Here is a 27839-nt window from a genome sequence, read left to right as displayed (position 1 = left end):
TACCGCATTCATATACAGACTCGCAAAGCCCAAATAAAAAAAAACAAACAAGATCTGATCAATTTTACAATATTCTACTACAACAAAACTAAGTCTAAGTGTTTCTTTTAGGGGTACTCTATAATTACTATCCCCAGGTAATGCCATTCCGTTTGAATAAAAATTTAATAAGAAAAAAGGAGCGACAATATTATCACATAACTGGAAATAGTTAGTATGAGTATGAGTACTTCTCTACTACTTCTATGCCACATCTACTACCTGTTGATTGTAGTTTAGTAAGTAACTCAGCTCTACTCGTCTAAGTGCTGCACATTTACGACCTAAACATGGCCAAATTTTTAATTTAAAAAAAAAAAATTAACTATCTTTGTATCTGTGTGACTTGATTTGATAATATGCACAAAATCAACAATAATATTTAAAAAAAATCTAACGAAAGAAAGCCAGATTGTACTTAGTTTAAGATACCCATAAAGTCGCTAAAAACCTCATCATAATAATCAACTTAGGCTTCAAAGAATAATGAGGAATATGAAATGCACGACACACAAAGAGAGAGGTGTATCTGAAAGATACACTCAACATATACCTACTTTATTGAGAGACAGACAGAAAAGAAGAAAATAAAAAAAAAAAAAAATACTAAACACGTACCAAACCAACTACCAACATTTTTATAAAAATAGTGGTCTTTGTCGTCGTCATCGTTATCGTCGTCGTCGTTGTTGTCGTAGTTGTTTTTTTAGTTGTTGGTTATATTATAGTTGGTCTACCCCCGCCACAAAGATTTCAAGAAGTAGGAAAAAATATACAACAACAACTACAACGAAAAAATTACTGAAAATAAAACGGCAAAATTTTTGAGGCACATAACACAGTTTTACACCTCTTGGCCTGGTATAAAAAGCGAATGTAAGACCTCCAACCACACACAGTCGGTTTATACGTTTTGTAGTCGAAAGAGCCTTTTTTTATCTCTTTATTTTTTTTTTAATTTGAAATAATTTTTGTTTTTGAAGAAATTTTTAAATTTCAAAAAAAAACTTTAAAAATGAACAAGTGTATGATTGTTTTTGTTGCCCTCTTTGGAGCCGGTATGTATTTTTCTCAGACCAAAAAAAAAAAACTAATAAAAGTGTCATCAGTATCATCATCATCGACAAAAAATTTATGGGATTATCCTTGAAAAGGAATAAACTACTTATATATGACTGGAATAAGTGAAATCAATATAAAAAAAATAAATGAAATTTAATGTGAACATGAAATCAGTGAACATTCTCGAACTGTATGGAACAAATTAAAATGAAAAAAAAAAAAAAAAATATGTGATAGTGTTCAATTGGAGTAATTTTGAAATATTTCGAAAACTCCTTAGAAGTATCTAGAAAAAATTTTTCTTCGAATTTGAATCAAAAAACTCTTTTGCTTTTGTAACCAAGAATATTGCTTTAATATTCAACAAGTGGCAATCATATTTTCAAGGATATGTATTTTTAAAAGCTGAAATATTCAATAAAGTGTAATTGAACATTATTCCAAGCAATAGAACTTTCCAGAAATATTATTGTGCTATTTGCGAAATGGATGAAATTCCTGCTAGTTTTTTTTAGTTCAAGTGTTGCCAACACAGCATTTTAATTCAAATTTGCGATTTTTTTAAAATTGTTTTTAATTTATTAAAATTACTTTAATACAAATTTTAGTTTTAACTTTTTGTTTGTTTTTAACAATTTAAAGTTACTCATTGAAAACTCTTAATTTCAGTCAAAACTTCACAGCTTTGAAAATTTTATTTAAAAAAAAAACTAAAAAACTTGAAGAAATTTTCAATTATTTTACATAAAAAAAATGTTAACATAAATTGAATAGATATAATATTATCAAGATTTTAACATAGAGACAATACATTGTTGTAACAAAAATTAAAATCTCAAGATTTTTATCTTTGTGTTTGTGTGTACGTTATAGTATCAATCAAGATTGAAAAAAAATGGCAAAAAGTTCATTTCTTGCGTAAAAATAAAATAAAATATGCAAATTTTATTTGTCTGTACCAGTTTGTATTTTGCTACGTTTGTAACGTAAATTGTAACTTTGGCTTGCACCAGTACTAGACGTTTGTTAAGAGATATATTTTTTTTGCATTTTCGAGGACGTGTTTTTATGTATCTCAAGCAAATGGCAATGTTATTTTTGTATATAGAAAGTGATTGTGAAATCTGCATTTGAATCTGTATCGATAGGTTAATGGACCAATAAATGTTGATTATATGCAGCCAATAGCAGACATATATGCTATGATGCATGGTTCAATTTTGTATCGATAGTGGTGAATTGCACTTTCTAGAAGAATCTTTTGATCAGTTAGAAGAACATTATAAGGTTAAACACAAAAAGAATGTGTTTTGACGTAATAATTAGATGTATTTTTTATCAAAGTTAAAAAAAATTACAAATTCATCATTTGGAAATATGTTTAACATGTATGTAAATGAGCTGTTGTAAAGTTGTGAATTCAAGAAAGTTACCGAATCAGTGAAATAAGAAATAATGTTTCGATATTAATACATATAACATGCTTAATATGAAATTGCTCTATATACTCAAAGTGTTCTAGACAAATCTCAAAAAACTAAGCAATTAGGTAATTCATATATTAATCTGGCCTGCAAGAGATTACGCGGTCTTGGCCACGTGTCAGTTCCGATGAGTAGTATAGTTGTATAATGCCTGGTTAGCATTATACAACTTTTTTTCTAACCAAATCTATTTGAACTGAATTCACTAAACTAATATTGCACTAACTCAAAATTCTATGTATGAAGTTTCTAATGAAGAATAATTATAATTTCTTCGCTCAGAATTTTGTGAAATTTTGAAAAATATTGTGATATGTTTTTAAATATTTCGGTTCAGTAGGTAACAAGAAAAGAGAAATTCTTTTATAAATCTTTTTCATTTCTTTTATTTTATTGCAATGCTTTTGATTTATAGTTCTAATGGTTAGGTACATCTAGTTATGTTTTCAATTTTTTAGATTAAAACATTACTCTTTGTGAAGTGTAGATGCCCATGTTGGGCGCCACTTTTAACATCTTTTTTATGGGGTTCAATACGAACCTATGTGTTGAGTTATGTATGAAACCTTAAAAAATGTAATTTTTTTCTAGTGAGAACTCTTTTGATTTGGTTCTTTCAAATTTCTGGTCTAGTAGACTTATCAATTTTTTCTAACTTGTACAAAAAATTCCTTTAGGTATACTTAACTATACTCATTGAAATAATTCCATTTCATTTCAAAAATATAAAATAGTGTTTTTCGTTAAAGTTCTTCAATATGTACTAAACTTATGGTACATTCTTATTCTTTTAAATATTTTGTCTATCAAAAAGCCCGAGTTCTTTTTTTGCAGAAGAATTTTCCTTCTTTAGTTCTTTCTATTTTGCTTTCTAGTCTTCTTCCTAGTCAGTTATTATTTCATCTTTTACATTGACCTGTATTATATTATTTTTCTTCATCTAAAAAATGTTAAATATGACTGCTTTAGGTCTAATTCGTACTAAAACAGTTCTAAATTTAGTACTAAATTCATTCTTAACTAAATTTTTATTCATACTCTTTTATAAGATTGTACATACATTTATGTTGTTTTTCTCATTCTAGAAAAATTGTGTTTATGATTTTTTTAGTCTAATCTGTACTAAAACAGTACTAAATTTTAGTTTTCCACTCCAGAAAATCTAAACTTATTTTGCTTCATTAACTGTATTGTAACTTACATAAGTTGTAAACAAATACAGTTTAATTATTCTTTTTTTTCTGCTTGTTTGTGTAGAACCTTGAAATTTATTTTCATTTTCGAACAACTATTTATTTAACTTTTTACATTATATTTAAAATTACAACAACTGAACCAAATTGATAAAAGTTGACATAAAATGCAGCATAGACAGTTTTCTCCTTCTACGCGGATAAATAAATAAAAGCCTTGACAGCCTTGAAAGCCCTGAAATGATTATATCGACTGTATGATAAGTTTTCGAAAGTCTTGAATTGTTGTTTTTGTGTAGGTAATGCCTTTTGGCACTGACGTTGAATCAATTTGTATCAATATAAAATGTTGAGAACTATACAAAAATATGTCCTTGACCTTGCCATTGAAAATTCTTGAGTTTTATTTTTAAAAGGTAGTACCAGTTCTAAGAATGGACCATGTGAGTTGTTATTGATACCCAGATTTATGTTTTGACTGTATAATAGTTCAAGTACTTTTTTGAGAACTACTATTTCCAGTTTTCACACTTATCAAAAACGAACTTGATTGGTTTCTTTAAAGTTAAATACTAAATGGCATTTAGCATGGTGAGGTCCCACGTTGGGCGCCATTTTTGCAGAATTTATGTTTTCAGTCACCTGAACTTGTGACTTTCTCTAAGTATGTTTCAAAATTATTTGGTATTTTAAGGGGGCTCTTATTATATCCCAGTTTTCAGCTTTGATTTTGAGATTCTCCATACCAGTCTAATTTGAAAAGTTGGTGTTTGAGAACCTTTATCTTAAACTTTTTCAAAATTCAGTATCGAATTTCAATCTTTAAAAAATTGATCTTCACCTTCTAGTGTTATAAGATCAAATTCTATTTCATTTTTCCTCTAAATTTCGCTACTGTATACTAAACAAACAAAAATTCATACAGTTCATTTACCCTTTAACAAAAAATTCCTAAAAAAATACTTCTCCTCATGCATAAAATTGTTTTCAAATCTTGAGAAAATTCCAGTCTATTACGTATTATTAACTAACTGATCTCAATCAGTCAAATTTGTCGGTGGTGTCTGCGCACGTAAATTTTATTTTAATTTCACATCACACTATCTGAATACAAAGTTATCTTAATCTAGAGTGAAAGGTATGCAATGCATTGCACGTGCACACTCCCACAAAAGGCTTTTTACCCCATTTTAAAAAAAATATAAAAAGAAAAAAGAAAAAAAAAACTGTATTGCAGTCAATTTCCTGAAATACTTATTTGATAATTCATCACTGTCACCAGACTTTTTATCTTTCTTCTTACATCTCTTGCATAAAAACAGAGACATATAAGTCGTGATAAAAATAGGGATTTACTTTAAGTATGTTTTGTATTTTTAAATTTTATTTTTATTTCTTTATTTTTAAACAAGACAATCTCTCATCAGAAAGGAAGATCCATTGAAGCTTATAAAATATTGTATCTTGTTTTTAACATCTCCCTCACAAGTCGTGATTTATCGATAAACCTTCAATTTCAGCACAAGCCAACATTAAACATTTCAACATACAAAACCTTCATCATCATCATAAAACAAAACAAAAAAAGAAAGCCCAACTTGCAACGTGCATTAAACGAGATAGACACACACAAGTTGTATAGCTTTTAGTCTAACTCAGTCTCTATCATTAGTTTAGAGCATCACTTTTACTTTCATATGAATTTTGCGATCGATCTGTTTTTTTTTTGTTTTTTTTTTTTTTTTATTCAAATAAAAAGAAAAAATCAACAATGTTTAAGCTTGATCTAAATAAAAATCCATCAATCTTGTCTTACCGCATAGTTCAATATACTTTTTGTGTATAAAAGAGCGTGTATTTTTGTTCGATCAAATGTTATATTGCAAGTTCAATGATTTCTGTTTGTTTTTTTTTTTTTTTTTGCTGTTGGTTTGGTTGTTGTGCACTTCGATGAGTGGTAAAAGTCACACAATAACACGCTAATCACATATATACATATATATATAACAACTTCACTAATTATTATTATTTGTATTGTTATTATATTACAACATTAATGAACTTGACTGTGGCATTCCACATGAGCGAAAATAAATAATTATAATGCATTAACTTGAATCTCTTTTTTTTTTTGTTAAATTTATGTTTAAAACTCATTTCCGTAATTCATGAATAGTGATTACTAGGCGAGAAGAAAAAAAAATTGTATTACATGGACATAGTGAAAGATACACAATCATAAATAAAAAAATAAAACAAATAAAGTGTGCATCTTTGTCGCAAGTATTTACTCTATACAAATAAAATAGATAATGACATTTTTTGAATGCTATTTTAAACTCTTTTTGAAATTCAAACCATTTTGGAATGAAAAAGCTCCTTTTTTTAAATGTTTATTGGGTTTTTTTCTGGTGTCCCGCGTTGGGCGCCATTTTTTGACAAATTTGTCTTTAAATGTAAATCTTTATGAGCCAATTGATTTGTATTTAAGATATTTTTAGGCTACAACAGCTTTTTTAATGAAATGTGTTCCAAAGATTTTCTCAACTTCTACGTTGGGCGCCATTTTAATAACATGCTTACCACTAAATATGTCCTATTTGGTTATTTAATGTGTTTTTTTTTTTTAAGGTATAGCTCAGGAAAGTGAATTTGTCTACGTTGAACTTTTACGTTGGGCGCCACTTTCAAACAAATTAATCTTTAAATGATTCCTTTTTGTTGCAATTAATTATTTCTTCTCGAAGACAGAGCTTTTTTTAAGACTAGTTGAAACTCAAGAACAAATTTTGATGTGATATGTGTTGAAATTCTTCAAGTTTTCATGTTGGGCGCCATTTTTTTTAAATATTGTACTTGAAAATATTTGAGAACTTTAAGTCAAACGACATTTTCAAACAATTATATTCTGAGCTAAATGAATCGTTCGCTTTGATCGTAAGATTAGTTTGGACTTAAGCCTTTTAGTGTTTAAAATGATTGTATGAATCTAGAGTTCCACATTGGGAGCCATTTTCAAACTATTTATTTGCTAAGTAAGTTTGTTCTAAACGATTACTTGTCTTATTTAAAACAGAGTCAGGAGAGGTTTCTCTGAACTTAATTCAACAAAAAATGTTAAAGCTTATGTTGGGCGCCAGATGACTTAAAAATATTTAAATTTTAAAAACCACTTACCATGTCTTTAAACTTCCATACCTATATTGCAAGTAAAAACGCATCCAACGATGCTTTTTACACACAAACAAAAAAATAAAAACTAAAAAAAAAATCTACAGAGATCAGAAAATACTCTATGCTTTTGTAGGTGTGTACGAGTATATAGCGTGAACAGTAATTACTTTCGCTTTTAATTGAAATGCAATGAGCGCTAGGGCGTGTAACAACATTTTCTCTTTATTTTATCTCCCATTTATTTGTACATATTTTTTTTTTTTTTTTTATTTCTTCTTTTTTTGATGCGTGAAATATTACACACAGCTTTTTGCATTCAACATTATTATTAAGTGTAAAAAAAAAATTTACAAAAAAAAAACCAAACTGTGCTACTGCGAAAATAAAAACACAAACAAAAAAATATAAAACTAAATGAATGTGTATCTGCAAATGTTTATCCGCTTGTAGGTAATTCAACGTTGCAGATTCTTTTGTAATATTCAAGTTCTTGTTAACAGTTATTTTATATAGTATTTTTTGTTTCTGTTTGTTTTTTTTTTTTTTTTAATAAGTGTGTTGGAGAGGTAGATATTTTAATTGAGTTCTTGGTTTATATACAGTATTTTTTTTTAAGGAGATTTTCAATGAAAAAGATTTTTTTATGAATTGTGTGTGGGGGAGTACCTATTTTTACACTTCAAAAATTTTAAATAAAATATTTGTTTGTGTTTTTTTTTTTTTTTTTTTTCAAGGAAATAATTTTTTTAAATGTTGGGTGCCATTTTTCATGAAATGTTAAGTTTTATATTTTTCGAGGTTAGATTAAAAAAAACAATCAAACTACAGTTTTTTACTCTCCGCCTTTGTTTTTTTCAAAACCATTATTATCTCGTTTGCTTTTCTACAGAAATTTTTTAACATTACTCAAAAGTGATATTAAGGACCAAATAATTGGAAACAGAGCTAACAAAATTATTAAGTTTTTAATCTCGCATTGGGCGCCATTTTTGTTTTTTGGTTTTTGTTTTCAAATAAGGTTGAATTCCGATTTTTCTTAATATATAACTCTGTTAAATTGGATTTATACCAAAATAGACTTTAGCTTACTGATTCCTATACATTTTTGAATAAAACTTGTTAATGAACCATGTATTTCTGTGATAACATGGCCCATTTTTCGGTGCCCGAAGTTTTTCTCTGGTCAGGAATCTGTCATTTCTCTTAAAAATTGGGAGGCATTTCAGCTAACGGATTTCCAAATCACTTCAACACGGGTTCGCATTTGGGGCCATTGATTTGTTTCTAACATTGAGTAAAATTAATCATACATTTTTTTTAAGTTAAAGGTTGTAGCTCAAATGATAAAAAACCTTCACACAAATATTCACTATAAGTCTCATATGGATCCTTGCAACTATCTCAATTTGTGAAGGTATTAAAAATTCCATATGAATTTTCAATGAAATAGCCTTTTACAATGACCTTTAATAAATGGATCAACTTTTTTGCAATCTAAATAAATGTGACATAAGCAAAATTCTCTAAAATCCCTGAGATATTTATTCATATGCAAAAAAAAACTACAAAAAAAATATCAGTACATTCTCCTCTTGTGATATGACTGGAATTAAATACAAGTATTTTAAATATGGAAACAAGTTTTGGTCAAACAATTCAAGTAACTTCCGGTTCTATAAATTCTAACACAAAAATGTAGTTCAACTTTATTCAGCTCTTTTTAGTTTATTGCAAAATTGTTCTTATGAATTATAAAAACTTGTTTGATTTTATGCAAATCAACTTGTTCTTATTACTCATGAGGTCCATTTAATAATATTGTTTCTATGGGCAATTAAAAGCTTTTGAATTATAATAACACTATTTAGTAAACAAGTTTTTGGTTAATTGTTGGTATATAGAATTATTCAAAATCATAAACAAAAAAATATTACAAATATTAGTCATTAAAAATGTAGTCATTCATGGTAAACAATTGAGTCATCTAATAAAAATGTAAAAAGTAAAAGTGAAAAATGCCAATTAAGAGAATCTTAAAAAAAATTCTTGATCTTTCTATTTGAATTTTTCTTTTTATTCGAAATCAGTAAGTTGAGGTCCGTCGACTTCCAACAATATTAAAATTGAATAACGCAACTGCTTTTAACAATTAGAAACACGTTGGGCGCCATTTTTTTTAAATATCGTTGTTAAAAATGGTCTTTTGTATTATAATAATTTTTTTTTCCTCAAAACCTTTACATTTAACTATCCAAAAAGGAAGAAATGAACTTAAAAATAAATAATGATAGAAGCGTTGGGCGCCAATTAAGACATTTTAGCTAACAAAATTTCCTACTTGTAATATATAATTGATTTTCATTTTGTTTAAGAGGATTGAGCTAAAATTAAATAATTTTTAAAAAAGTATAAAAATATACTGATTCTGCTAGAAATAGAAAACGGTGTTTCATGTTTGGCGCCAGTTATCTTAGTTTTTATATTTTGTATATTGATTTTTTTTTTGAAATCATGGGTTTCTAAAAAAAACTTTTAAAATAAAGAGAAAATTACTTTTACTTTATAAACAAAAAAAAAAAAAACAAAGAAGCGTTGGGCGCCACTTTTATTGGTCTCTTGGATATTCTTTTTTATTTTAAAAGTCTGTTCTAAGATATTTAACAACTTTCAAAAAGTAAAAAAAAAAATATTAAAATTGTTGTGCGTAATTTTTTTAACAAAATAAATATTTAAAATATCTATTCCATCATAAATCAAAACAAAATTGATTTTTAACTTGGGTCAAGGCCAGTTATTTCAAAAATTCCTTGATATCAATATTTCTTTGCCAACAAATATCATATAAATTTCATTTTAAAAGGCATTTAAAGTGCATTACACAATACAGAGACGAGAGAATCTAATAAAAAAAAATAGTTGTTTTGTATGCAAACAAGGATATAGGAGGTTCGAAATTTATTATTATTTTTTTTTTTTATATTATAAAAGAATTTTATAGGTCCCACATGACACTTCATAGAGAAGCGCTATTATTCAATGCATCCGCAAATAATGCTCCTTCGTTTAAATTTCATGCTACAACAAATAGAAATGAAGTAGTATACTATGACACAGAGAGAGACGTATGTATATCGATTTATAGACAGAAAAGATACATTTTTATATAAGCATATAGAAGAGAGAGTACACGCTTCAATATTTATCAATTGAAGCAATACTGCTTCATTGAAATCCGTTTTCAACATTTCCATCATCATCATCTTCGTCGTCGTCGTCGTTTTAGTCGTTGTCGTCGTCATCATCAATGTGTATAGTTGAAAATTGATTGCTTTGGCCCATCTGTTATATTAAACAAAGATGATGGTACTTCCTTTTTTTTCAATTTTTTTAAAGATTTTTTTTTTTTCCTTTTTTTTTATATGTAAAAAAATCCATCCACACACAATTCTATTGCAAAAAATGAAAGTAAAATGTAAACAAATAAATATACATCTATACACTTACATATGTTTATATCTATATACAATTTGATGAACACATGTAGTTATCAAGATACTCTCTTTTGAGATGGTTGACTATTTCAACTATGGTATCCAGTACCACTCGTCATGTACCTTATTCGATGAACGACACACAACGAACGATGTTGATGATGAGGATGATGATGGAATTCAATTTGGATTCCATTTCTTACTTCATCGAGCTACAGTTATGTTGTTGCTGCTACTTCAAACTATAACACAATATTATGCGAAAGGTGGAGCATGTCAATGTGTTGCGTAGTCTTTTGAATGTATTTTTTTTTTTTTTTTGTTCTTCTTCTAGTACAATTTTTTATCCTCTTTTTTTTGTCAATTTTTTATTAGTTTTTTTATTGATTGAAAATTAAATGAAATGAAATGAAAGGATATGTAATTTAAAGACTGAAAACTGCACAATATCCATATTGAAGGGTTTTATGTAATATGTCGTCTGTGCGATGAAGGAGAATTTTTATTTCCTTCTTTTAAATCGAATAAAAAAAAAATATTTATATGTGTGTGTAGATTGTGTAGGTATGTTGAAGATTGGCTTTTGTGTGAAACTATAAAAATTGACTGATATATGTAGACAAGAATATATTTTAAATGAAAAGTAGTTTCTACGATGAATAAGGGAAAATTGTTCAATATAATTAAGACTTATAAATATATTGAAATCCTTTGAAATAATTTTATCATTTTATTTAAAGAAGTCATAAAATTTAATGATATTTGTAGGATTTCATTTTTGAAAATATAGATTTAGGTTCATTTTATGCATATAATGGCATATTTTTCCGTGTTTTATGTTGTAAAAAGAAAAATGGCGCCCAATGTGAACTAAAAATCAATTTTTCTAGCTTTTCTATCCACTTCGGAATGCCGTGTGAGTATGTCAAGTTAAAAAAAAATTGCAAACATAAACACTAAACGCTTCCACCCTACTCTTTAAAATCACCAAAATGGCGCCCAATAGGAAACTTCCATCTGTTAATATGTCCACTTGTATTATGAATCAAATAAATCAGTATGATAATGATAAACACGTACAAGCAAATTTTTTTAAAAATCACATGTAATTTGATCGAATTTTCTGCTAAATTTTAATCGAAGAAATTAATGATCAAACGACTCATAGCAAAAAAAACATTTTTCATTCAATAACGAAAATCAAATGTGTTCTATGGCGTATACGTACTTTTTTTTAATATTTAACTTTAATACTTTTTTAATATTATAAATTCATTGTCTCTTAAATACTGCGGAAGAATAATTGATGTTATTATCAAAAAAAAATTAATGTGTTCTATGGCGTATACGTACTTTTTTCATAGTTCTGTTAAAAGATCAAAGTATGAAACTTTTTAGTGCAAAAATGTAAATCAAACTGCCCTTGGAGTGCAGTTTATCATGAAAAGTCTCAACTGATATGTGCGTGCATCCACTTTCAACTTCAATGTCAATAATACAAAAAAAAAACATCTCACTTAAATTACAAAGGCCACTACCAACTCCTCATATTACATAAATCTTAATACGAAAAAAATAAAATAATAATAAACTACTGATCCCAAACTGACAATGAAAAAAAAAAAATAAACAACAACCCAAACAAACAAGGCCTCCAACTTACGCAAATGTATATTGAATAATAACGTCTACTGTCATACCGCAGCACCATTTTATAATCTCAATTCCTCGCCTGGAGGCTGTTGTCATGAAAAATGAAAGTTTCTTTTACATGCACCCTCCTTCCATTTCATTCATTGACTGCATGTTCCATGAGAGTATAGTAGATGCATTCCAAAGCATCAGAGTAGTTTTGGTATAATATTACAAAAAAAAAAAAAAGTTGTAACAACAAAAACAAATACAAAAAAAAAATAATAGTAAATAGAAAAAAAAATACGGTTATAACTCTTATAACTTTGTTTAAACAAACTAAGCAATAAAGCTTGAAAATTGTTGGTTGGTGTTGACTTCAAAGCAAACTTAGGAGTGTGGTAGGTTGTAGTACCACAATCCAATCAAACTTTTAGCTGATGAAAAAAAACAAGGTGTGTCTGGGCGCTACCATTTCCGTCCAATCTATATAGCATTCCTCTATACTCCCTGTACTGGAATTAACTCTCTCAAACTGATGTAAACTAAAAAAACCACAGCAGTTTGATTTGTCAGCCTTTAGTTTTTGTATTTATTTTTTGGGACATGGGTCGCTTTAATAAATTCACTTTTTTGCTTTTGTAATGCTTTTTTTTTCTTATTTTAATTGAAAATTTTGTTCTTTTTCTGCTTTTTTTGTATTAAAACTAATACAAAATTCAACAAAAACAGAAATTGAAAGTAAAACAGAGCTCTCAAAAGAAATGTACCGCAGAAACTACTTGGTTATATACTCCACCACCATCAGTTTAGTAGCGTTACCGGTTTTTTTTTTTTTTGCTTTGTTTTGGTCATATTACATAATCAGAAGAAAAAAACCACACAAAAAAAATTCCAATCAAATTGAATAAAATCAATACAAAATACCCCCAGGGGCGGGTGTTGAGTTAATTTTTTTTAGTACCTGACTGATGGAAGTATTGAAATACGATACCAACACGATAACCAGCAAAGATGAGTTCCCAAAATAAAAAAAAATCACATCAAAACAAAAACTGGTTAACTTGGCTCACTAACCCAGAAATATGCGTCAAACCCAATTTGGCTGATACCAGAGGCTAATTCGTATATATATGACGTAATAAATTGTTGAAATTTCACACACACACTCTGACTGATTTGGTAATATTGATTATAACCAAATTTCATTAAGAGGTTTTTATACTGCCGGTATAGTTTGTTTGTTATGCAATATAGGTAATGTTGTCATCAATGTGTTGCCGGTTTTTGTTGATTATTTTTATTTTCTTTCATCAGCATCACATTTGACCTTTTCTTGAGAAAGAATTCCTGATGGCGGGAAAATGTCTCTTAATAACAACTTGCAATTAAAGAAAAAACAAGTAAAAGTTGAAGTTGTTTACCTTTAAATTCAGAAAATTAAATTTAAAAAAAAAATGTACATGTTGTGGAGATTTATCAATTTTTGCTGTCAAGTGAATGTCACAATTTTTTTTTTGCGACGCACACTAGCAATCCATTTAAAATTAATAATTTAACCATTTTCAATACAATTTTGTGACCATAATTATGTTTCATGTCTGTCAGTTTGAATGCTTTTGAATAAAACATAATTAAGTTAGTTGATATTTCAATTGAAAAAAATATATATAAAAAAAATCTATCAAAAGAGAAAAAATAAATATATTAAATCAAAAAAGTTATGCATCATTTATTTGACACCAGGACATGTGAAACTCTATTTTCAATGTCTATATTTTATTCAATTTAAATTATTAATTAATATGTGCACACACACATAAATTTTTCATGATAGACAGTAGTTTTTTTTTTTTTTTTGAAATTTTTTGTCATTAAAAATTAAACAATTTTCATCATAAAACAACGACAGACGACAATCAAAAATACAACTTATATGTGTGTGTTTAAAAATCAATTATAAACACTATTTTTTTATATCATAGTGTCACTATTTTCAATTTTGAAAAGGTTATAATTTTATTTGACATTTGAATTCACACATAGTCAAATAAGTTCAAATAAAAGGGAGTGTTTGTATCATTTGAAAAATGCCAGGCATTTAATTTTATCCCCCTACACAACTACACTAAACCAAAAAAAGGTAAAAGGTATATCATTATTACAGAGAAATAGGTACTTGGAATATAACATATTACAAACTAAATGCCGTTTGAATTGCATTGTATTTATATGAATGAATGGTATTGAGTGCAATTTAGTTTAACTTTTATTTTTTTTTTTTTTACATATTGACACTCCTGAATTGGATAAATATAGAATTGTGGTCGTTGACGTTTGAGGTTTTTTTTTTTTGTTGCAGCCAAAAATAAAAACAAAATAGCTGTAAAATTGCTTTGTGATTTGTTTAAGTGGAAAATAAACATTTGTGGTGGCAATGAAGTGACAGTCAACGTGACGATTTTAGATTGCAGTTGATAGATGGTTTTTTTGGGAATGTTTTGTTAGTAAGTGGGAGGAAAGTTAATTTTAAGCGCGACAACACTTTGTTTAACTCTTTTTGAGTTAGTGTGAATTTCATTTTCACAGAAAAAAATAGTACAAAAAGGAAGGTTTTTAATGGAATTTTATGTTTACCTGAGTCAATTTTTAAATATAAAATCTTTTTAGTTTTTCTCCCATATTTTTGTAAAAATTCAAATTTTAAAGCAAAAAAAAATTAGAAATCTAAATTTTATTTTGACTGTGTCCTTAAAGGTACAGTACTTTGTACTGATATAGACCTTTTCACTGCCATGGTATATAGAATTTCAAATATAGCAATTACTAATATTGTTCAAGTACTTCATCAAGTGACTGGTTATTTAGGTTCAAGGTAATTTCAATGAACAGTATGTTAAGTAATTGTACACTGTACAGTACCTTCAAGTTATGTCTAAGATTAGAAATTTTTGAATGCTAAAAACTGCTAGTCTTATTATTCTCTACAAAATAATGAACAACTTACCAGAAATCATTCTTCTAAAGATTAGTCTAACATAAAAAGAACTGATGCAAAAGTACTCAAAAGTACTCCACAAGTACCTTTATAAAACCAGTTTTTGCTATTTGTCAAGATCTTCTTGAGAAGGTTGAAGGTTATTTTTCTATATGGCCATTTTCTAGTGGCAATATCTCAGAAATGGTCAGATTTGAAGAAAAATTATTGCTCTTCTGCTAAAGCTATGCCCATAAATGCTACATACTAATATTTTTTTCGGATCTAACTAAACCTACCTATGATTGACATTTTTTGGTCCCACAATCAATATAACCGTTAAATAGAACCTTTTTGACTTTAAAAATTGAACTCCGTTCATGAAATTTAAAAATTTCTCAAAACGTTCAAATTTTGAGTTCTTCAATTATGAAAATTTTTGGAACTCGTAAGCAGATCATATGGACCAAATTTGATTTGTCTCACTTTTACAATTAACTTAACTCAAAAAACTTCCCTCCAATCTAAAAACTCACTCAAGTGCAACATTTCCTGTATATATCGTCCTTCCTGACGGCTATGGGATCAGCTATTTTTACCTACACATGCCAGCTATTTTTACCTACACACATAACTAAATGTTATGTGCGGTGTCCATAAAAAATGTTCATTGATTGAAGACCATTGCAAAATTTATCAGATTTGTTACACATTCCCGCCCCCGGGGGACATTATATTATAAATTTTCTAATACATTTTAAATATATGTTATAGTGCAGTTGCTACTGCTGACTGCATATTGGTGGTATCCGCATTCCAAAGACCACAAAATGGTGCCACAAAGTGCGCTCTGTGAAATGTTTAATTAAAATACCAAATTGTAGTTTAGGGGGTTGGGGTATATGAGCATTTGAATGTTATAAGGTACCTATCAGCAGGACAAGTCTTTTTTTAGTAATTTTTTTTTTTTGTACTGTATGTGTGTATATGATGTCCCCCTTTAAAAAACATTGTTGCCTTGTTACTATACTATACAACTACTACTCTCAATTGCTCCTAGGAGGTATTTAAGCAATGAAAATCAAAAAATTCCCCAAACTATCTAACTTTGATATGTACATTGTACAGTACATATGACGAGTTTGATGGTGTACTATACTGGAACAAGGGGGTTTAAATGCCATGTTGTATGTCTATATATTAGATTTTTGGCATACAAAAAAACGAAATCTACATCTCCATCAATCAGTGCGGTTATGCAATTAGATTCTGCATACGTATACACAAAATGCAATTCAGATTCAAATTAGGGTTTGGGGTTGAAGTTTAAGTTGAGGCTCTATACAATATACATGGCAATGATGGGCATTTTATAGTATATTTGGCATTGATGGGGTAGTCCTTGTTTTTCTGATATGTGTACAAAATATATGTAGTTATTTTGTTTCAACTAACTCCACTCACTACCACGTCATCCACATACACGCGTCGATGATGTTCATTTTATTATCTCGCCGAGTTCTAGTCGTGGCTAGAGCCAGCTCATCAACAGTCCAAATCCGCATATAAAGATACAACACAAATTGGCGGTTGCAGTTCAAAGTATTTTTTTGTTTACCCATCCGGTGAACTTCAATTCACTGAGCAACAACAATTTGTTTGAAAACAACAACAAGAAAAAAATCCTTTTTTTGAGTAAAGCAATTTTAAATTTATTTATTTTCTTGTGTTGAACATTAATAATAGATTTTTTTTCTATTTTTTATTTTATTCTGTTGTACACAGATCGGGTTAAAAAAAAAAAAACCGGAATTGTAAGCTACAATTATTATTGAAACGGCTGGTTTGGAAAAGGTCATCCAGGCAGGATACAAAAAACTAAAATTTTGTGTTATTTTAATGAAACTGGATGTTTTTGTATTTCTTTAGTTTTTGCTTTCATAGAAACAAAAAAGATACAAATTGTATGCGTAGGTATAGTAAAGTGAATGCGAGGTTTTCATCAACTTTGTAACTTTTTTTTATATACCAAGGACTTTTTAATCTAGTTTTGTATGACAGTTCATGTGGGAGCTTTCACTCTTGTGAATGGAGGAAATACAGGATGCAATAACGTGTTGCATGAAAAAAAAAAAAAACAACAACTCGTCGTTAAATAAAAAAGTCATTTTTTTTTTTATTTTTTTTTTCTCATCATCCACATGTCCACCTTGAGATACATTTTGTATCTGGTTTCTTCTTTTTCTTTACCACACACACGTCTACACAAATACACTTTGCACTCTCTGGTTTGCATCATTGAAATTTATATAAAAAAAATAAAAATAAATCTTCACCATATTGCTGTTTGCTGATGATGCCTGACACTATGTGGTACGATGATGATGGTGTGTATAGTTGGTGTTCAATCTTTTGTCCGATGTGGTTGTTAAACTCATCTTAATTTGTAGAATGTACCTTGAATTATGCAAAAATTATCACACGATGAAAAGCGATACAATTTTTTTTTTCTTCTTCTTCTTCATTTTTTTCAACTTGATGTAAATCATAGCAGATAAATTGTTTTTTTTTTTTTTTCTTGCAACAACTGCTGTATGGTATTTGTGGCATGTAATTTGAGATAATGATCATCAAGGGTATTCGTTGTATATATGTATATTGAATGTATATCAAGGTACCTTACTTTACCTTATACCTTAACAACCTTCCCATGATGTAAGGATTTTTTTGTAACAGAGAGCAAGCAAGTAACAGCAATACAACAACAACAAAAAATGTGCTTTATTAATGCGAAGGTGAACACTGATACAAGATAGAGTGAAAGCAATTTAATTTTTTAATCTTTTTTAATAAATTCTTTAATTATGAGATTTTTATTTTTTTTTTTTTTGTTATTTTGTGTTGCGCTTTGAAAGGTTAGGTTAATGGGGATTTTTTGTTTCTTTTTTTGTAAAAATATGATGTTCTTGAGAAAAAATACAAAATTGAACTTAAGCACAACAATCATCAACGAAAAACTTTGAATTCTATTACAATTCAATACCGTATAGATACAGTTTATTCATTTTTGAATTATTTCATTAACAACTCAGTGAAAAATCACAGGTCCAGTATTTTACATATAAAATAACTTTCAACTTGAAGTATCGATATCGATATTTTAAAATATTTTACCAACCACTTAACAATACCCTCAAATTATGTTCAACATTAAACATCACGCTCTTATCATTATGATATTGTGGGAACTGTCTAGCATCATAATATTCCTCAAATTCCATGTTTTAAAACCTATTCACTTTGTTAAATGATATACATTTTCTACACAAAATTATAAACAACCAACATGTTACTCATTAAGTACATACAAACATTGAAAATTTAGTACAAAATACTACTTATTTAAAAAGAATTTAATTAAAATTTCCACGCCACGCTATAATATATATAGCCGATTGGATCTCTCATAATAATAGATAGGTTTTGAGTTGTTATATGTGGCAATTATGTATGACTCTTGTGCTCTTTATAAGCTGAAACTTTTATAAACAAGGACACACCAAAATTGCATTGACCATCAGCACAAAGCACATTTTACGTAATCTGTGATAAGTATACAGTACACAAACATATACAAATTTCTACAAACCACTCGCTCGTGTGTCGAAATGCAGTTCAAAGTTCATGAGTTGTTCTAATTTAGGATCGAACAAAAGCCTAAATTCAATACGAGTATCGAAACATTTGAATAGAATTTTAGATATGTTTGTCATGCATGTTCCATATGAGTACTATATACTTTATAGATATAGAGATAACCGGAAATCAGATACTTTGTGTAGGCAAATATTTTAATAGTTCATTATAATGGAGTTTTTCGCGCTTAATGTGGTATGTACGAAATGGTTATCAGTTCAGTGCGTTTTCAATAATAGTTATAGCTTTTATAACTGTGAGTTGTTATATGTACGTGTTATAGGAGTATAACATAACCCCTCTGGTTATATTCGTTGTCCTGAACACAATAATTATTATAAAGGAGGATCCTTTGTTTGAATGCATTTGAGTGTATGAATTTGTCATCACACATAGCATAACTGTGGAAAATTTCTAATCTATGCACAAGCATTGTGAACAATCAAAAAGGATAGTATATCCTGTGTGTATGTGTGTGTGTGTTGATATGAATTTTAGGAATTCCCACATTATTGTGGTGCTAGCGATGAAACAATTAATAAATATATTTTTGGTATAAAAACCACACAAAACAGAGAGAAATGTTATAATTTTCTATACGCGAGATGGGTTTTCTATAAAATATTTTGATGTGAATCGTCTGTGTTTTCATTGGACCGATAATAATAATTTCAAACAAAAATGATGTCGATGATGATATTGATTTGACAAGATATTGAAAAGTGATAAAAATCAATTAATTCATATTTTTTAATGATTTATATATATTTTTTTTTTGTTTTATTTATAGCTTTGGCCCAAGATTCATTTAAATGTCCTGATGATTTTGGATTTTATCCACACGAAAAATCCTGCGACAAATACTGGAAGTGTGATAATAGTGTTGCTGAATTAAAGACCTGCGGTAATGGTTTGGCTTTTGATGCTACCGATGAGAAATTCTTGGCTGAGAACTGTGACTATTTGCACAATGTTGATTGCGGCGATCGTTCACAATTGGGTAAGTTGAATTGAAAAGTTGTTCGCTTAAAAAACTTCTTGACTGAATCCAACGTTAAAAAAAAAATTAAAAAAACATTCAAAAATATGAACAATTATTTTGTACAAAGTACTTCAAATTCTGTACATGATGTAATAAATCTGTACAAAGCACTCAAGATCCTCTAAAAAATAACAAAAAACAAAATTACAAAAATATTGAAAAGTTCGAATTGAGTTTCCGAAAACTTTAAAATTATACTAAATATTCCTGAATGTGTACACAGTATTGAAAATTCTGTACATTGTACTTATGGTTATGTTAATAAAAGGTACAAATATCTTAAAAATAAATTGTACATAATCATCTAAATACTCTTAATTTTGGATAAAAAAATATAAATTCTGTGAAGAATATCAATACTTATACTGACAAAATTTTTTTACTCAATAATTGTACTAAAAAAAACGAAATTCTTGTCAGGATAATTGAATTTGCAGATAGACTACTCAAAATTTAAATTTCTGAGCAAAATGTTTAAAATTATTCAGAAATTTTCAAACTTTGTACCCAAAATTTTATAAAAATCATTAAATATTTGAAATTGTTATCAGAATATTCAAAATAGTCAAATTTATGGAAAGAATGTTCAAAATTCTGAGATTATTATAGAATTTTGTACAAAATATTGAACAAATCTGTAAGAACTATTGTGATCGAAATATTCAGAATATTCAAATTCCGGGACAGAATATTCAAAATTCTGAGCGAATATTCAAAATTTGTAAAATTTTACAAATTCTCTTTTTTTTCTAGACAAAATATTCAAAACTCCAACAAAATATTCAAATATTTGTATTTAATTTATAAATACACAAAATATTCAAATTCTGGACAGAATATACAAAATTTTGAGCGAATATTCGAAATTATAAAATATAGTTAAATTATAAAAAAAAAAAAAAAAAAAAATTTCCAAATATTTAACAAATCTCTAAAAATCAGTTAAATTTCTGATCAAAATATTCAGAACATTCATTCAATGTTTAAATTCGTTGACAAAATACTCAATGTTTTGAAAAAATATTCTAACTTTGTAAAAAATATTCAACAAATTTTTAAATAATATTAAAAGTTCACATCAGAATGTTAAGAACGTTAAAATTTCTGAACAGAATATTTAAAAATTTGTTCTTATATATAAAACTTTGTACAAATTATTTACAAAATCTGTTAAAAATATAGCATCATCAGAATTTTGTAATACATTTCTGGACTGAAAATTACTCCTGACAAAATTCTTTTTGTACAAAATTTGGTTAAAAATTATGTGACTCTTTGACTAATCAAACAATTTTTCATTTTCTTCTAGAACCACCAATTTCCTCTCCTCACTGTTCCCGATTGTACGGTATCTTCCCCGATGAACAAAAATGTGATGTCTTCTGGAACTGTTGGAACGGTGAACCCTCAAGATACCAATGTTCTCCCGGTCTTGCTTACGATCGTGATTCTCGTGTGTGCATGTGGGCTGATCAAGTACCAGAATGCAGAAATGAAGGTTTGTTTTTTTTACTCCCCTTCCTCTTTCCCCTCAAAATCTCTCTTTAATACTAACTTAAAAACATTTAATTTTAAATTAAACAGAAGTTGCCAATGGATTCTCTTGCCCTGCTGCTGGTGAAATCTCAAACTCAGGCTCCTTCTCTCGTCATGCCCATCCAGAGGATTGCCGTAAATACTACATCTGTTTAGATGGTGTTGCCCGTGAATATGGTTGCCCAATTGGTACAGTCTTCAAAATTGGTGATGGTGAAGGTACCGGAAACTGTGAAGATCCCGAAGATGTTCCCGGATGGTAAGTTTAGAAAAACAAAAAATCCCTTATTTATTATATTCATCATTCAAAAAAAAAACATCTTTTATGTTGCACGCTAGAAAAAAAAATAGATACATAAAACTTTGTGGTGATATGGCTTTTTTAAGAATATTTTTAACTCTAGCTCTGTTTAACTCTCTCTCTATCTATATAAACCATGCCTCTATGCTAATAACATAATTGCTTATTTGCAAGCTTTCTTGCTTATACAAAAAAATCAGATTAAAATCTGGCGCTAGGTAGATAAATTAGTTTAAATGCCTGTTAAAATCGATGCACATTCAAATCAAAATACAAAAAAAAACAAACTCAGTCTCATATCGAAATAAGAAAAAAAAAAAAAACAAATTAGAAATCCCAATTCGAAGCATAAACAAAAACCAATACCATCCATTCTAAAAATTACAGTGAAGACTACTACGGTGACTTGGATTTGAAGAGCATTCGTAAAAGTGAACTCTTAGCTGGACTTCATACACCCGAAGCACGTAACAAAGCACCCAAAGTAAAAGCCACTCCTGCCAAGGAAGCGTAAATGAGAGTGTTTCAACTTTAACAATATAATTTAAACAAAAAATACTAAAAAACAAAAAAAAAAATCCACAGAGATAAAAACATGAATCCTTCATTTTAATTTTGTTTGTAATTATTTTTTTTTTTTTGTTTTAATTTTTTATCCATTTTAATTTTATTTAATTATTTTTTTTTATTTTGTTATAATTTTATTTTAATTTTTGTTTTGTTTTTATTTTATTTTTTTCTAATTTGTTTTTGCCTTAAATTAAGAAAAAGAAATAAGTCTTATTCGAATCAAATATTATTGTTAAGTAAAATCAAAATTTAAAATAACAAAGCAGGCTAGGATGGTGTCAAATAAGGAAACAACAAATTGACACCAAATTGTTAAGTTAAACATAAAAAAAAAATCAAAAAACAAAACAAAACAAAAAAACAAACAAACAAATCATGTTTCTTATAAAAATTAAGAATGTAAATTTTAATTTTATATAAATTCTTATAAAATGAGAGACTGCTATTAGAAACACGAAGATGTAAATCAGTTTAATTTTTTTGTTAACTGATTTAGAAGACCAAGAGAGAAGATTAACGTTATGTTAAAATTATCGGTTTAACATAAGGTTTTAAAAAATGAGATTACAAAAAAAAAAAACAACAATTAAAATCGTTGAGCCACAAAATAAAAATAGATACCGATAAAATGTAAGATTTTTTTTTGTAAAACAAAAAAAATGTAAATCGATTTTTTTCTGAATTAAAGAAAAAGAAAAGAAAATATTAAAAAAAATTTAAATCTTTTATTTTTTTTCTTTAAACTTACAAAACTTACAACTTTGACTGCATACGAAACTTTACTTTTACTTCTGACCATTTTGTACCTAAACTTTAGTTTTAACCAACAACCTAATCAAAAGTGTTTTAATGCTGTTCTTAACCAAAAACAATTTGTACCTACTAAAAAAAACTTTATAATTGTTTATTATTTTGAGTGATTAATATGCTGTATGTTTGTATATTACCTGTATGTATGAATAGATTTTTAGGAACATTTAGAAAAAAGTTAGCACTAAGCTAAAGTAAATTGTTTACTAAGAACAATATTTTAGAGCTGCATCAATAAGCTACATTTTCTTAGCTTTTCTTTCACTTTTTTTTTCTTAAGTTGATTGCTATTTAAATACATTCTTCTTCCTTCTTCTTTCATTTATTTGTTCTTACTTGTTAGCTTAAAAAATTTAAATTAAAAAATTCAATATTACTTTACTCTAATAAGGTATTTAAACAACATGTCCTCAATTATTAAATTATTAAAAAAGTCCTTTTAATTTGTTTTGAAATTTTTCTCAAGCATTCTTGCCTAATAATTTAACAATTTCTTAAGAAAATAAAAAAATATTGAGATAAAATAAAGTCTAGCTGACAAAAATCAAAAGTTATGATATTGCTTATGTTATGATAAACCATAATCGCACTTAAAATAAAATGCACGGTACTGATATTTTGAAAGAATTATTGAAGACTCTTTGCCATTTATAAAAAAAAAACACAATTTGATACAACATAAATTCAAGCACCACAATACTTTGAGGTACTGATAAGAGTTTTTTTATAACTTTTTGAAACAAAAAAAATACTTTGTGCAATAACATCCCAGAAGTTAAATATTAATGACATAAACACCACTATCAATTGAACTTTGACATACTTGACAAATGAACTGGAAACATTTCAGATTTGAAGATTAAACGATTTTGGAAAGGAACATAATCAAGCAATGAATATTTGGTTAGGAGGTTTTATTTAACCACTTTTCAACTTTAATTTCGAAAATCAACCTTTATGAGACATAAAATAGTATTTTGAGTTATAAAGTAAAAATTGAATGCCACAGTCCTATATGTTGTGAATATTTTGCTACACTTTAGGAGACAAGTAAATGTAAAATTTTTTGTTGATGTTAATCGGTATAACGAACAGCGATTGTGAGTGATTTTTCTTAACTATAAAATTCCTAATACTATCGTATAAGAATTTTTCAATAAATGGGGCGTTCCATCGTAACGTAGATGATTTTTGTTTATCTTTGAATAGAGTGCCGTAAAGCGGCCCATAGACACCACACTTGTGTGCACACCGGTGTACTGAAAACGGTGTTGCATTTCGCTACACACGCCACACCAAATTGTACACACAAGAGATCTCAAAGAGGAAAACTCAGCAGTATTCGCAAACACGAATAAGCATTTTATTGTAAAAAACCTCCAATGCTTCGCACTCAACAACAATTTAGATGCAACAACATATAGTAATTGTGTGCGCGCATCCTAATAGACATCACACCGATTGAGACACCGACACACAAAAAATCAAAATCTTTTGATTTTACTCGCTCCGTGTCTCACACCGAAAATTGGTGTCCAATCCAGCCCACACACATCACACATTTCCGCACACCGACACAAGTGTGCACACAAGTGTGGTGTCTATGGGCCACTTAACAGTTTTAAGACCGAATTAGAAATAATTTTAGATAGTCCCTTCTATGTGATGAAGCGTCCACATCTCTCAGTTTAACAAATAATATAGTTATTATACATCAAATAGATATGTTGCGTATCGTAAACGACATTAAATCAACAAAGTAAAAGCTTTTATTCTTAGTTAAAAATTGATGAAAACTTTGGCTGACTAAGTATCAATTTGTGAGTTAAGTTCGCAAACACTTTTTAAGTCTTGACAAATAGTTATCTGCCTCAAAAGAACTTTTACATTGCATTGCATTCCCGTCTGTAATTTTGTTTCCTTTAAATAAATAAAATGCACGACTGGCGTCGCACGTACTTGCTCTTATGATAAAAGTACCTTTTATGTCAAAGCTTTTTTTGGAAAAATGTTTTGAATTAGTTATAATTTGATTTTTTAAGGAATTTCATAAGAAATGCAAAAATATGTAATTATTTTTTTATAATTTCTTACGCCATATTTCCGTTACCTGTATTTTTTGAGAAAAACAAAAATGCAATTATATTAAAATCACTTACAGCATTATGTATGTTAAATTTAATCTTAATCGTTAGAGCCGTTTTCTAGAAAGTTGTAATAACTCAATCACGATGTACGGGAAGAGTCGACATCAGCGATTTAAAAAAATGTTAATATCATATTTCCATTATCCGTATTTTTTGAAAAAAAAAAAAACTAAAAATGCAATTATGCTAGATTTATGTACAACATACGTGTGTAAAATTTAATCAAAATCGTTTGAGTAGTTTTCGAGAAAATTGCAATAGCTCATTTACGATGCACGGGAAGAGCCGACATCAGCGATTTAAAAAAAATTTTAATATCATATTTTAACTATACGTATTTTTTGACAAAAACTAAAAATGCAGTTTTGTTAGATTTACGTACAGTATTACGTGGGTCAAATTTAATCAAAATCGTTAGAGCCGTTTTCGAGAAAATTGCAATACTTCGAACACTTTGTATGGGAGGTATATGTTCTAAGCGATATATTAAAAAACAAAACAAAAACAACCTTGGAAATTACGAAAAAATCATCTGTACCAATTTTCAAGAAAATCCGTCCACCCGTTTAGGCTTTTTTTGACGACGCACAGACGCACCGACGGACGTCATAATGAAAACCACTTTTTCGAACTTCCCATCATCGTAATGTTAGTTTTGATTAAAACCTCGAATTTTTTTTTGACACGAAACCAATACTTGCCCTATAGAGCAAGTAAAAATTACCATTTTTCATGAAATGCCCCAAATTCAATTTTTTTTATTTGAATTTATTGAAAAATTTGACAAATTTTTTTTTAATGTTTAACTAAGTCAAAACATCGGAAATAAACTAAAAAATATTATACATCATCATATTATATTTTAAAGTTGAATAACAACTGTCGTGCGGCAGTTCCTGAAATTTGTATGTTCCAAAAATGTTTTTGATATACCTATTTTTAGAAACAAAAATTGACGATTTTTTCATAAAATAACAATAATTATACCTACCCTTCAAGCAAACGAGTCCAACTTCGACTACGAAACGGGTCCGAAGGCGGCTCAAATTAGTATTTAAATCATAATCACCGCGCAGCCGGTTTTATATGTATTGGTTTTTTCACCACGATTTCTCCTTCGACTTTGTGTTCACACACAAAAAGTTGCAAGCGTGTGAGTGCAACCCCGTTTTTCTCGGTCGGAAGTCGGAGTGTCTTTTCTGAACTCAGTTTTCTTGCTTGAAAGGTAGTCGATTTTTAATCAGTCTAATATACTGTATATGTTACTAACCACTTTCTTTGGAATGGAAGCCATATAAGGGGTGGCGATATAGTAAACTCTAAAGACCTGAACTAAAAGAAAGCGTTATTAGGTGCTAGCCTTTTTTTCGAGAAAAAGGCTAGCGTTTCAAAAGTGTCTCAAAAAAATATATACCTACAATGTTTTTTTTTAATTAACGCATAATATTTGCACATTTCGGTCACAAAAAGGAAATGTTAGAAGCGGTTGTTGTGATAAGAGAACCATTCTAAAAAAAATATTTTTTAATTATGTTTCCAAATTGTGAAATAAAGGTGTTAAAAGCTTCTTAATACATATATCATTATAGACTTCAAAATCAAATACATTTTAATTCCACAATTTTAGCACAGTTAAACTTTTGAATCAGTTATTAATATACGAAATTACTCTCAATATGTGTTAAACATACTCAAAATATTGTATAACAACGTTCCCATTCTTGATAATTGACATACTAGCTTTTTTGTATCTTTAATCTGTGTCCAAATTCTCTTCAGTTTGCTTTGTTAAACAAATAAGTTCCAAAGCAAAACCAACAAAAATGTCCAATTAAAACTTTATATTTTACTGACAATGCACTTTTGTGGTATTTTGAATGAAATATAAAAGGATCTAAAATGTCATCCATTCATGTTGTTAAGAACACGATTTAAAGGGACTGTTTGATACGAAGCAACAACACAAAGGGATTAAACTATATTATGGATAGAGTTTCGTCTCGTCATTTTAATTAGAATGCAATATATGATGGCATTACCAGGAAGTATGTATTCAGTTTTTAAAATGATTAATAATAGGATCTAATTATCAACTTTATTCACATGAGCTTCAAAAGTTACTTTTGCAAGATTTACTTTTTCGGACGAGTTTCAAACTTATGGTAAATTTAGTTTTTAGACTTTTTCAGTGAAATTTATAAGGAGAAAAAGTGGTTTCTTTTAGAGAATTCCGACATTTTTCGTTTGGAAATACTTAAGCTTATATGAAGTAAGAAAAAGGAGCAGTCTTAAATATATACTTCTTAAAAAGAGAATTATGGTAATTTTAGTAAGGAAAAAATGTACAAGTTGCAGTCTTAAAAATGATTAAAATTTAGCTTTTGTTCCATAACTTTATTCATTTGATGAGCTAGAAAACTTCTTTTTTTTAACGAAATCGATCACAACAAATAACATTTTCTTTTTTTTTTCAAATTTCTAGTGTGGATTACTATGGTGATGTTGATCTGAAGGCTTTGAAAAAAATAGGATATTAAGGATGCAGTTTGTTTTTTAAAAAAATGTTCCCCTCAACCTGTAGCTGTATGAGTAAAAAAAAAAAAAAAACAACGATGATGACAGTAGACATTTAAGACTGAATGAAAAACAAAATAATAATTTAAATCGTGGACAAAATTTTATGGA

General features: G+C 28.2%; 1 protein-coding gene across 2 annotated transcripts; it reads left to right on the top strand.

The window, feature by feature from the left end:
- The first annotated feature begins 810 nt into the window (after positions 1 to 810).
- LOC129915427 (protein obstructor-E) lies at positions 811 to 27768 on the top strand. Of its 2 annotated transcripts, none has more exons than XM_055994955.1 (5): positions 811 to 1097; positions 19539 to 19748; positions 21100 to 21288; positions 21375 to 21585; positions 27637 to 27768. In XM_055994955.1, exons 1-5 carry the CDS (start codon positions 1055 to 1057, stop codon positions 27689 to 27691), a joined length of 708 nt encoding a protein of 235 aa, XP_055850930.1. In that variant the 5' UTR covers positions 811 to 1054; the 3' UTR covers positions 27692 to 27768. The 2 variants fall into 2 exon arrangements, with proteins under 2 accessions (XP_055850930.1, XP_055850929.1); XM_055994954.1 differs by lacking the exon at positions 27637 to 27768 and adding an exon at positions 22015 to 22818 and having other exon boundaries at positions 824 to 1097.
- The last annotated feature ends 71 nt before the right edge of the window (positions 27769 to 27839 follow it).

The sequence above is a fragment of the Episyrphus balteatus genome, chromosome 3 (genome assembly GCF_945859705.1).
Source record: "Episyrphus balteatus chromosome 3, idEpiBalt1.1, whole genome shotgun sequence".
Lineage (NCBI taxonomy): Eukaryota > Metazoa > Arthropoda > Insecta > Diptera > Syrphidae > Episyrphus > Episyrphus balteatus.
Note: the sequence above shows the minus strand (reverse complement) of the source record. Positions and strands in the feature narration are given on the sequence as shown.